This window comes from Prionailurus bengalensis, chromosome C1 (genome assembly GCF_016509475.1).
Source record: "Prionailurus bengalensis isolate Pbe53 chromosome C1, Fcat_Pben_1.1_paternal_pri, whole genome shotgun sequence".
Lineage (NCBI taxonomy): Eukaryota > Metazoa > Chordata > Mammalia > Carnivora > Felidae > Prionailurus > Prionailurus bengalensis.
The window spans coordinates 51712563-51725323 of record NC_057345.1 but is presented as its reverse complement, the minus strand read 5'-3'; the positions used below and the strand labels follow the sequence as shown (position 1 = coordinate 51725323).

At 35.4% G+C, this 12761-nt stretch overlaps 1 protein-coding gene across 3 annotated transcripts in view; it reads right to left on the bottom strand.

Annotated features, from left to right (window-relative positions):
- Window positions 1-781: 781 nt before the first annotated feature.
- The window catches only part of ATG4C (autophagy related 4C cysteine peptidase), a 91894-nt gene continuing 79914 nt past the window's right edge, over window positions 782-12761 (bottom strand). For all 3 annotated transcript variants that reach the window (XM_043575156.1, XM_043575157.1, XM_043575158.1), the window contains one exon: window positions 782-1931. In XM_043575156.1, coding sequence (XP_043431091.1) covers window positions 1764-1931 — 168 coding nt within the window. In that variant the 3' untranslated portion in view covers window positions 782-1763. The remainder of the gene's footprint in view (window positions 1932-12761) is intronic.

Below are 12761 nucleotides of genomic sequence, written 5' to 3'. Positions count from 1 at the left end.
TCTTCAGTATAATTCAATGTAAAGGAAGTTTCTGCCTCCTCTCATCTTAACTTTGGCCAGGTGTAATTTTATCTCATCCCAAAATCCTACTTAAAAATGATCCCCGAATATGCTGAGAAAATAACAGAATGCTATACTTAAGTCAAACTTTTATATAGTTCTTGTAAGAGAATACTTATAATCGGTTCTGATTCATTTGAAGGTATGGGCACTCTCATTTGATGTGTTTGTTGTAAAATCCTGTGATTACTGCAAGTGTGTATAAAAAACAAGCTGCAATAATTTAGACAAGACAACTGCAGTACATAAAATCAGGCATATTACTGGCTTCTTATTCCTAGTACTGCTTTGACATTCTAGGAAATTAGTACTGGACTTAATTTGTCCAGATTTTATCTGGAGTAAAGGAAAATTTTAGATTTCAGGCTATTTATATCAATTCAGTAAACTGTCCTCACTGGGAAATGCCAAACCTGATTTCTCTCGTCAGGCATACTAAAGCAATCTGCCCACCCTGTGTTTCAGTTTTGCATGCAACTCTAAACCTAACAAATAGGCTTTCTGATAGAAGAGATCAGTGACTTTAAATGATACACAATCTTATGTCTTTATAAGTCACCTTTCCACACTGAAGCATGAAAACTCCATAAAATAAGTTAATATTTTTCTTTCAGAGAAACAATATTATTTGCTTTCATTATAAATAAATAGACTTCATATCAGATAATGATTTTTTTCAAATTAAAGAATTAAAACAATCCTATTAAAACCAAAACAAAGGTTCATGTTCTCACATCTTTATTACAGTATATAATTCTGGCTGAATAATAACTCATATTTTTATATCACAAATTTGCCTTTCAGTAACATAAAATACATTTAAGGCAGATTTACCTTATAGATAGCCTCAGCTTCTAAACACCACTACACTGATTTATACAAATAGCAAAAACTACATAGAGGAGCATCTACTGGTATCTTTTTTAGTACTTATTTTTAGATTTAAAAACTCCATAGTAAGTAGAATTTCCATAAAATTTCAGTTTTGGAATAGGAAACAAACACTAATCATATAAAATTGCCTTTATCTGATTTGATTGGATGAAGTTATTATTAATAACATAACCTTTAAATTTCTGGGGAATACCAATACTTTATATTCCTCAGAGAAGTCTCAATAGCAAGCAAAATGAGGAGCCATTATAAAATCATATTGCTAAGTATTACATTAACTTACAATTCTACTGATATAATTATATGCATATCATAGCTAACAATTGCTATTTAATATATCAAGATACATCCATAAGTTTCCTTTGGTTGCATTAATATCAGGAAGCTAGGCAGCACTGAAGATTCATTCCCTGGTCTTCTGGTTGTTAGTATAAACTGAAGCTTTTGAACCTATTTGGTGATCCCAATTTGGGGGCCTATATCACAAAACCTTCAGGAGACTAGTGGCCTCAGGTGGAAGAATTTGAAGACTGGAAGGCTCGCAGTTAAGTTAGAGTTATCGTTAGCAGATCTTAGGGAAACAGGAATACAGCCAGAATCACTTGATATTTATTAGAAATCAAGATTCATTAAATCATTTCTCCTTCAGAAAAATATCTTTAAAACTTGTGTATTTCCAAATGTTCTTTTTTAAAAGAACATATAAAATTAATATATTTGTGAAAATAAGCCAGTTTCAAGTAAACTTGTTTCTCTTCATTGTTCCCCTTCAAAGGAATTCTTCCCACCAAGCACAAATGCACTAATCTTTAGAGCAAGACAAACTCTTCTGTGCTAAATCTTTTTAATCTTTTCTTTTCATCCTCTGAGAAAAGGTCTTCTTCATTGGTTGTAGTAGATGTAAAATCATAGTCTCTGGAATGACCATTTACAAAAGTAAATAAGGGGTATTTCTCCTTAGAAGAAATTTTCAGCATCTGTAACAGAAAGTACAGAAAAATCCCTTATTGGATGCAAGAGTGTACAGTAGGACCACATGACGAAATCTAATGTTCTAGCCCTGAGTCTCTCTTGTTAGCTTCTCTCACTTACACTTATCTAGTACCATTGTTTCACTGTTCTGGCTTACAGAAAATGAAACAAAATGGTATCCCTGACTATAGTAAAATACTGTGAAAGATTGGTACCTTTACACAGAAGAAACACCATTAAACTTAGTCACAAGGTCCATTCTAATCTCAGTTCTACAACTTACCTTGATGTGAACTTGGACAAAATTACTCTACCAATCATCATCTACAAAATGGGGCAAAAGATACCCAGTCCCCTTACCTCAGAGAATTGTTAAACTGACCAAAAGCTATAATAAAAAGTTATTTTTAACAATTAAGTTTAGTCTTTTCAGAGTCACATATTTGAAAAAATATTTCTGCAGTAATTTAGTAAACATGAAATACAGTGTTCTCATAAATAGCAATAATCCATACCTTACATATTACCTTCTAAAACTATATAATTCAGAAGTGAAGGAAGTAATACTTGGAATTGTGGGGATACCAACAACCTTTATAACCTCTGTCAATGTGGGACTCGTTAACAATCCAACACCCATTCTAAACCACTTTAAATCTTTCTGTGAAACAAATTTAATTAAAAAATTAAAACAATTTTCATTAAAAATGAATAAAAATTTTCGGATGACATTTTTTGACAGAAATAAACTTTTCTATAGATAACCAGGATCTATAAGGATTCTGAAAAGTTTATGTGAATTAGAGAATGCTGAAAAAATATCAACAGTACTTACACATCATTAATCATGATCAATTAATTATAATATGTTTCTAAAGGATAATTTCAGGGGTAAAAACTAAATTCTCCCAAATGTCAATATTCAACTGCAGGATCATCAAATTCTTATATATTGCATTTATAGATTCTCTTAAAACGTGGCTAAAATAAATATATAGCCCTAGCATACAGATACAATGTTAAACTTAAAAATATTCCAATGAGACAGTTAATATGAAATACATTTTTAATTGAATGGAAATGAACCATTTAAAAACAAGTACTTAGAAAAACTAGATATAATGAAAATCATAACCTATAATTCTTACACTCCTAAAGTATACATCGTTCAAATTTATTTTACTTACATTCTACAAAAAAAGAAGGAAAAATGCAGAAAATGAAAATAAGAGACAGAGGAATCTGGCATTTAATAAGGCCTCTTTCACCTCCAGCCAATGGCTGGAATACAGTCCAAAATTGTCTTCATTTTATATTCATTTAATGTCACTTGTAAAAAGTCCAGTATCTAGTGGGCAGGTATCATTGTATCATTTTCAAATCAACACAACAAAGCTAATATTATCATCTCTTCATCCTTTCTTTCAAGATCAATAAAGAAGTCATTTGGGTTTATTAGCTGCTCATCAGCCATGATTCAAATCTGTGACCCAGGGCAAAATGTCAGAAAGGAGCCCTCTATTCTTTAATTATAAAATGTGCCTACTATTTGTAAACCCACTTGCACTGTGAAGCCCCCTTGTGCATATTTATTGATTCAGATTTTGACAATTACAATTTTTCTAACTTTTCTCAATTTACTTAATATATTTTTAAAGATTATCAACTGAAAAATATATTAAAGTTTTACTCAAATGAAAATTTAACTTCTGTCCACACAAAAACTTGCACAACGATATTTACAGTAGCTTTATTCACAGCTGCCAAAAGTTAGAAGCAACAAAAATGTCCTTCAGTAGGTAAATGGATAAATAAACTGTGGTATATTCGGACAATGGAATATTACTCAGCACTAAAAAGAAATGAGCTATCAAAGCCGTAAAAGACATGGAGGAACCTTAAGTGCATTATCACTAAGTTAAAGAAACCAATCTGAAAAGGTTACAAACTTTAAGATTCCAACAATATGATGTTCTGGAAAAGGCTAGTGGTTGCCAGGGATTAATAGGAAGGAAGAAATGAATAGGTGGAGCATAAGGAATTTTTAGGGAAGGAAAACTATTCTGTATGATACTGTAAGGGGGGCTACACAGCATTATACCTCTGTCCAAAACCACAGAATGTACAATACCAAGAATGAACCCTAATGTAAATTATGGACTCTGGGTGATAATAATGATGTGTCCAATATAGGTTCATCAGTTGTAACAAATGTCTGGGGAGAGGGGTGGTTGATAGGGAGAAGGGAGTGTATGGAAACCTGTACTTTTCACTCAGCTTTGCTATGACACTAAAACTGCTCTAAAAAATAAAGTCTATTGGGGTGCCTGGGTGGCTCAGTCAGTTAAGCATCTTGACTTTGCCTCAGGTCATGATCTCATGGTTCATGGGTTCAAGCCCCACGTGGGGCTCTGTGCTAAGAGTTCACAGCCTGGAACCTGCTTCAGATTCTATGTCCCGCCCCCCCCTCCACTGCTTCTCCCCAACTCACGCTCTGTCTCTCTCTCTCTCAAAAATAAATAAACATTAAAAAAATTAAAAATAAAAAAGTCTATTTTAAAAATATATATTGGGTAAATAAATATGGAAATGCCAAAGGAAACTTTAGAAATTACTGAACTCTCATTTTATAAATAGGAAAATTGAGCCCCAAAGGATTTAAATTACTTTCTCAAGACGACTTAACAACAGCAACAACAACAAAAAGAGATAAACTAATAAGGAATTATTGGGACATTAGGCCTCAGTCACTTAAAAACATGCCTTTCAAACACTTTTCCTAGCTCCTACATACCACATCAAGAACGTTTTTTCAGACTTGTTTTTTTTTTTTTTTAGTTTTTTTTTCAACGTTTTTTATGAACGGGCGCGGGGCAGAGAGAGAGGGAGACACAGAATCGGAAACAGGCTCCAGGTTCCTTGCCATCAGCCCAGAGCCCGACGCGGGGCTCGAACTCACGGACCGCGAGATCGTGACCTGGCTGAAGTCGGACGCTTAACTGACTGCGCCACCCAGGCGCCCCCAGACTTGTCTTTTTAAAAAGAATAACTGTTGATTTGAAAATTTAATTCTAAGACTCCACCAAAAAACTGCTAGAACTGATACATGAATTTAGCAAAGTCACAAGATGTAAAATCAACATACAGAAATGGGTTGCATTTCTATACACCAATAATGAAGCAGCAGAAAGCGAAATCAAGGAATTGATTCCATTTACAATTGCACTGAAAACCATAAAATACCTAGGACTAAACCTAACCAAAGAGGTAAAAGGTCCATATACTGAAAGCTATAGAAAGCTTATGAAAGAAATTGAAGACACAAACAAATGAAAAATATCCCGTGCTCATGGATTGGAAGAACACATATTGTTAAAATGTTGCTACTGCCAAACGCAATCTACATATTCAAGGTAATCCCTATCAAAACAACACCAGCATTCTTCACAGAGCTGTAACAAACAATTCTAAAATTTGTATGGAACCAGAAAAGACCCTGAATAGCCAAAGTAATGTTGAAAAAACCAAAACTGGAGGCATCACAATTCCAGACTTCAAGCTATATTACAAAGCTGTCATCATCAAGGTAGTATGGTACTGGCAAAAATAGAAACAAAGCAAAAACAAAAAAACACAGATACATGAATCAATGGAACAGAGATCGGAAATGGATCCACAAACGTATTCAACTAATTTTGACAAAGCAGGAAAGAATATCCAATGGAAAAAAGCCAGTCTCTTCAGCAAATGGTGTTGGGAAAATTGGACAGCGACATACAGAAGAATGAAGCTGGACCACTTTCTTACACCATACACAAAAATAAACTCAAAATGGATGAAAGACCTCAATGTAAGATAGGAAACCATCAAAATCCTAGAGGACAAAATAGGCAACAAACTCTTTGACCTTGGCTGCAGCTACTTCTTACTTGACATGTCTCCAGAGGCAAGGGAAACAAAAGCAAAAATGAACTTTTGGGACCTCATTAAGATAAAAAGCTTCTGCAAAGCAAAGGAAACAATCACCAAATCAGCATGGAGGATCCTCAAAAAATTAAAAATAGAACTACCCTATGACCCAGCAATTGCACTACGAGGTATTTATCTAAAGGATACAAAAATGCTGATTCAAAGGGGCACATGCACCCCAATATTTATAGCTGCACTAGCATCAACAGCCAAATTATGGAAAGAGCCCAAATGTCCATCAACTGACAAACGGATAAAGGAGATGTGGTATATATATATATGTACAATGGAGTTTTACTCCATGATCAAAAAGAATGAAATCTTTTTGTGGCAAAATCTTGCCATTTGCAACAACATGGATGGAACTAGAGTGTATTATGTTAAGCGAAATAAGTCAGAGAAAGACAAGTTTCATATGATTTCACTCATATGTGGAATTTAAGAAACAAAACAAATGAACATAGGGGAAGGGAAGCAAAAATAAGATAACAACAGAAAGAGAGGCAAACCATAAGAGACCCTTAAATACAGAGAACAAACTGGAGGAGAGGTGAGTGGCAGGATGGGCTAAATGGGTGATGGGCATTAATGAGGGCACTTGTTGGGATAAGCACTGGATGTCATATGTAAGTGGTAACTCACTAAATTCTACTCCTGAAATCATTACACTATATGTTAACTAACTTGGATTTAAATTAAAAAAAAATTTTTTTTTAATGTTTGTTTATTGAGAGAGACACAGCATGAGTGGGGGAGAGGCAGAGCAAGAGAGGGACACACAATCTGAAGCAGGCTCCAGGTTCCGAGCTGTCAGCACAGAGCCCGACATGGGGCCCGAACTCACAAGCTGCCAAGTAAGATCATGACCTGAGCCGAAGTTGGACACCTAACCGACTGAGCCACCCAGGCGCCCCTTGGGTTTAAATTTTTTAAAAACTGAAAATTTAATTCTAAAAACTTTTATCAAAAGTCAAAACTTTCATTTTCTTCTTTTATAGTCCAAGAAAGGACACACTGTCAAAACCTTAAAGTCTCTTCATAATGGATAACATAAAATTTACATGAAAAAAAATTCTGAACTAGGTTATCTATATGACATGAGGTATTATCAATTGATATACTATACAAAATAAAAGATAACAAAAATTATTTAGTAACTTGGGGAAATACTATATAACATTAAGAGAAAAAGCAGGATATAAAGCTATATATAAAATTTCATCTCAATTATGTTAAAATCTTAAATACATGTTTTCAAAAGACTAGATGGATAAAGAACAGAATAGTATCTCTAAAGGAAAGACTTCATGGTGATTTTTTTTTATACTTCTCATTTCCAAACTTTATAACATGTATTTCTTGTTTGGGTAGGATAAAACCATTTAAAAAAAAAAATTTAAGGCGCGCCTGGGTGGCTCAGTCAGTTAAGCGTCAGACCTTGGATCAGGTCATCATCTCATAGTTCGTGAGTTTGAGCCCCACGTCAGGCTCTGTGCTGACAGCTCGGAGCCTGGAGCCTGCTTCTGATTCTGTGTCTCCCTCACTCTCTGCCCCTCCCCTGCTCACGCTCTCTTTCTCTCAAAAATAAACATTGAAAAAAAATTTTTTTAATTGAAGATAACTGAGTTTACTATCTCGTAGTTGCTTTTCAAAAGGGAATTCAGTGGTTTGCTCAACAATAATTTTAGAATAGGCAAGTCCTTCATTGTATTTTGATAACATAGTCAAAAATACATTGAAGGGGCTTTATTATCTAAAAGACAAATCATTTTTCAAGAGGTCAAATAATTTATCACATTTTTCCTATGTGCTACCTTGACAGGTCTCAAAATCTACAAAGGAAAAAGCTAGAGGACAGAAGTTAAGCAATTTCTTCCTTCATAATGCTAGTAGATATAAGGAAGAACAGAAATAGAACCGGCCAAAACCTCTCCCCAGGCCAAAACCTTTACCTCTAGCCTCTACCACCACACCTGTACAACTTTGCCCAGTACAGAGCAGTCTAGACCTCTGTGGTTTATATTCACCACTGTATTCACAGTGGAGCGACATTTTATGTAGTGGTTAGGTTCCAAAGTCAGCCCATGATGTGAAAATCAAATATAGTCAAAATCAATATAGTCAAAATTATCTTCAAAAGGCCTTTAAACTGTTTAAAGGGTGTTATGCATGGTTTTGTATGTACAACCCTATTCTGTAACGTGTATTAATATATAATACGCTACAGTCTATAGCATGTAATAAAGAGTACACATGGAAAAATACATTCCTGTTGTATTACAAGAGTTCATGTAGTTGAACTGAAGTAAGTTAAATGTGCATGTGATACTCATTCCTCTGTCTTCTCACTGCTTAGTCTTAAATTGCTGTAACCCGGGGCGCCTGGGTGGCGCAGTCGGTTAAGCGTCCGACTTCAGCCAGGTCACGATCTCGCGGTCCATGAGTTCGAGCCCCGCGTCAGGCTCTGGGCTGATGGCTCGGAGCCTGGAGCCTGCTTCCGATTCTGTGTCTCCCTCTCTCTCTGCCCCTCCCCCGTTCATGCTCTGTCTCTCTCTGTCCCAAAAATAAATTAAAAACGTTGAAAAAAATTGCTGTAACCCAACTTTTACCCCTCACTGTACTGAAAATACACTCTTCTAGTCCTCAAATAAAAGACTTTTATTAGTTCGTATCCTCTTGATATTTTTACAGCGATCAACACTGATAAGCATTTCTTTCTGAAAATACTCACTTCCCTAGATTTCTGTAATATTTTAGTTTCCTGTTTCTCCTTCTGTTTTCTGAAATATTTCTTCTCTATCTCCTTCTTCATTGACTCTACTTATTCCTGCATCCCAAAGTGCAGATATTAATCAATTATTGATCCTTTATCTTCTCTATATATCCTATATTCTCTCTTAAAAATATTTTCTACTCTGTTTCAACCATTTCCCTGTTAGGCTTTGTTATTATCCGTGTTTTGCAGTTGCAGGAACTGAAATATTGAGGAATTAGGTGACTTGTGCAAGTTCATGTAACTAGAAACTCATAGAGCCAAGATTTAAGCCTAAGTGTTCTGGTTCTGTTATAACCACTGTACTATACCGCCTCCTACAGTAAGTAGATGCATGCTGCAATGTCAGCTCAAACTGATACATCAAAATAAAATGACCATTTCTGCCTCCCAAAATTAGCTCCCTTCTAGACTTCTCTAGGTTTCTATCATTGGTAACATCATTTATATTAATTAGGAATTGTTTTTGTTGCCAACTGACAAAAAACAAAATAAAATAAAAAACAACAATGGCTTTAAGTAATAGAAATTGTTTTTATCACATAAAAGTTTGCTGGCTTTGGTTAATTGATGTCAAACAGTTTCTACAATTCTCTTGACCTTTCCCTAGTGAGCACAAAGTACTGCTGAAATCCCAGGTGTTGAATTCACATTCAAGGCAGGGATGGGTAGACATAAGGGGGAGTGACAGAACCACATCTATATCTACCATTTCATCAGAAGAGCAGAAATCTTCCCAGAAACTTCCCAGCACACACCTGCTTGTATTTCACCGGGCAAACTGTGCTTAAATAGAAGGGAGACCAAGTTTAAGTAGGTACGCTGTTACCCCAAATAAAATCAGGTTTCTCTTAGCAGGAAAAAAAAAAGGTGGATATTGAACAGGTAACTAATGGTGCTTATATACCATTCAAGAGGAGAACCATGATAAAAATAAAACAGGGTAATGTGGTAAGGTAGCATTTGAAGGCTTCTGTAGATTGTGTGGTCAGAAAAGGTTATGTCAAGACACAAATGACAATAACAAGTCACATGTAAGAGTTCTAGTAGAAGAGCACTCCAGGTAGAAAAATCGGCTCATACGAAGGACTAGGATGCCAGTACACTCAGCACATTGGAAGAATAGAAAGAAGGCTAGAATGGGTCAAGGGTAGGGGAAAAGAGGAAGACAGATTGGTATACAAGAGCGAGATCACCCAGGCCCTTGTTAGTCACATTAAACATTCTACCTCATAATATTCTACCATAAACATCCTATAACATTCTACTGTACTGTTTTTGCTCATGATGTAGCCATCCTTCATGCTTCCTTTCTGACCATAGAAAATCAGTCCTCAAAGTTCCAGCCCAAGTTCCACTGCCAAGAACCTCAGTCTGAAGTGATTATACCTTTCTCTAAAGTACTACAGAATTGTCTCATATAGCACAAAGATTACAAACATGGACTATGGAACTTAGTCTCTGCTCAGAACCTGGCTAGTACTTTCAAACTATCTGAACTGGGCAAGTTGCTTAACTAGATGGACTCATTTTCCTTTGCTACAAAATGTCAGTATTGATAACATCTATGTCACAAAGTTGTTATCAGACGATTGAATCAGTTAACATATGTAAAGTACTCAGAAGATTACCTGGCCTCTAATATGTTGGCTATTATTGTCGTTATTATCATAATATTAGTTTTCTGGCATTTACCAAATATATTTTTGTAGTCATTTATCCTTAATATCCCTTTCATGTCTTCTCAATTAAATAATAAGTCCCTGAAGATTTTCAAAGAAATCAGAGTTCTTATCATTAAATCCCAGAAGTAAAAAGGACCTATGAAAGAAAAATATCCTGCAGATTTCACTTGGAGAATACAGAACTAGAAGGAAAGGAAATAGAATCATCAACATAAATCTCACACTCTAAGGTGTTTACAAAAAGACATTTACCAAAATAGCAATGGGTATGAGAAATTGTGTACCATTGGAGAAAATGGGAGTGTGTGTTCTAGAAGAGGAAGCAAACTTACTCCCTTACTTTGTGAGATGAAAAAGTAAAAGTCACATAGAGAATGATTCTAACTCAATATAAGAAATGCTTTTTTAACAACAGAGGTCTGTCCAAAAATTAAAAAGACTTCCAAAGAAATTATTAGCTCACTATTAGCTGAAATGAGGACTAGCGAGTCAACTGTGTGGAACCTGTGGACTGATGTATAAATAGGAAACTGTATAGAATAGTGCTTATAAGCATGTATTCTTAAGTTAAACTGTCTGAGGTTTGAATCTCAGCACTACCATTTATTAGTTTTGGCCTTTGTGAAGATTACTGACATAAGATTCCTCATGTATACAGGGAATAACAGTACCCTCCCTCAGCTTTGTGTTGGTTAGATGAGATCATGTATATCAAGTATCAAACATATGGTAAGGACTCCACAAATGTTAGCTCTGGATTGAATAACCTCTAAGATCTCTTAGATATCTAGGATTCAATGGTGTAATATAAATTTTGTTCTGTAGCTAGAGGACAACTAGCCACTTGTAAATATTTTTTCCTGTGTTGACATCCATTCCACAATCAAACGATTAACTTCCTAATACTCATATTTTTATTTGAGACTTTTTGGTCTCAAGCATCAGTACTATCATGTAGTAAGGTTATCATTAAATAAGAGTATTTTCTTTATAATTATCTTTAGACTGAAAGCAAGTAAAAGGAGGAAGAATGGGGGATGTGAGATAACAATAATCTACATCAGCAGAGCAGAGGAGGTATCTAATTTCAGGGGGATAGAGATGTGATGGCAGGATATTTATCAAAGTGAGCAATTTCACCCCACAGAACTCGGAGAGGAAGATTATATAAAGGCACAAAAATAAAGGTGAGACACAAAACTGAAAACAAGGAAACTCACTGAAAGCCTATATATAGACTCAATTCTCAGGTCCCTCTTCACAACCCCCTTCTCTGCTCCACACTAGGCATCCTACGCATAGCCAAATAAAGGCTTATTCTTTGGAAAAACTGAATAAAGATATGGCCTTTTTAGTACACCAGGCACAGTGATGACTAAAAGCTAAAGAATTAAGTGAGACTCTAGAATATTAAACTACAGGGTTTTCAGTATCCTTCACATCTCGGTACTGGAGCACCAGCAAGCAACATGCATTCCACAGGGAGATGACAGAACTCCCCTCTGAAAACAATGAAGCAACTCTAGAGAAAAGATTAGCCCTTACTAACACTTGGAGGTCACCCAACTAAAAGGCAAGCTTATCACCTGATCACCCTACTATGAAAATCATCAGCTAACAAGCCATGCTCAAACACACCGAACTTCTCACCTCTTTAGTGCCTCACTCTTAAGTATAAACACATAGCAGTTATTTAAGGGAAGGCATCCAAAGGAAAACTGTAAGATTAAAGCTGAAACAAAAACAAGGATCCAGAAGGAAACAGAAACAGCAAAAGAAGCAGAAGAATTTCAAAATTACTATAATTAATTTCCTTGGGGATAAGAGATAATACATCCATTAAAAAGAAGAGAATACAACAACAGAAGAAATATGTGAAAATATACTGGATTTACTATAATTCAATTACTGAGCTCCTTGCTAATTTATAAAACAAACTTAAAACAAAATCTCTTTAATTCATTCCTTCATCCAACAACTATTTATATATTCCTCCAATATGACAGGCAATTTCTAGGCACTGGGGAAACAATAATATACAAAAACAGCAAATACTCCTGAGATTACAGTCCAGTAAAGTAGAAAGGTGGTAAATAAATTAAATATGCATAAAGTGTTTATAGATGGTATATCAGTGTGTGTGTGTGTGTGTGTGTGTGTGTGTACACTTAAATTAACATGCTAAGGAGAAAAATAAGGAAAGAGGGAAGTAACAATTACATAAAGAAAGGGTAGCCAGGAAAGGGCTAAGAAGGTGACAGGTGAGTAAAGACCTGAAAGAAGTGAAGGAGGGAACCATGAGGATATCTGCAGGAAGAGAATTGCAGGCACAGGAAAACAAGCAGAACCCTTGAAACAGGACACCTAGCATTTTCAAGAGGCCAGTGGGGCTGGACTTGAGAGAGGTG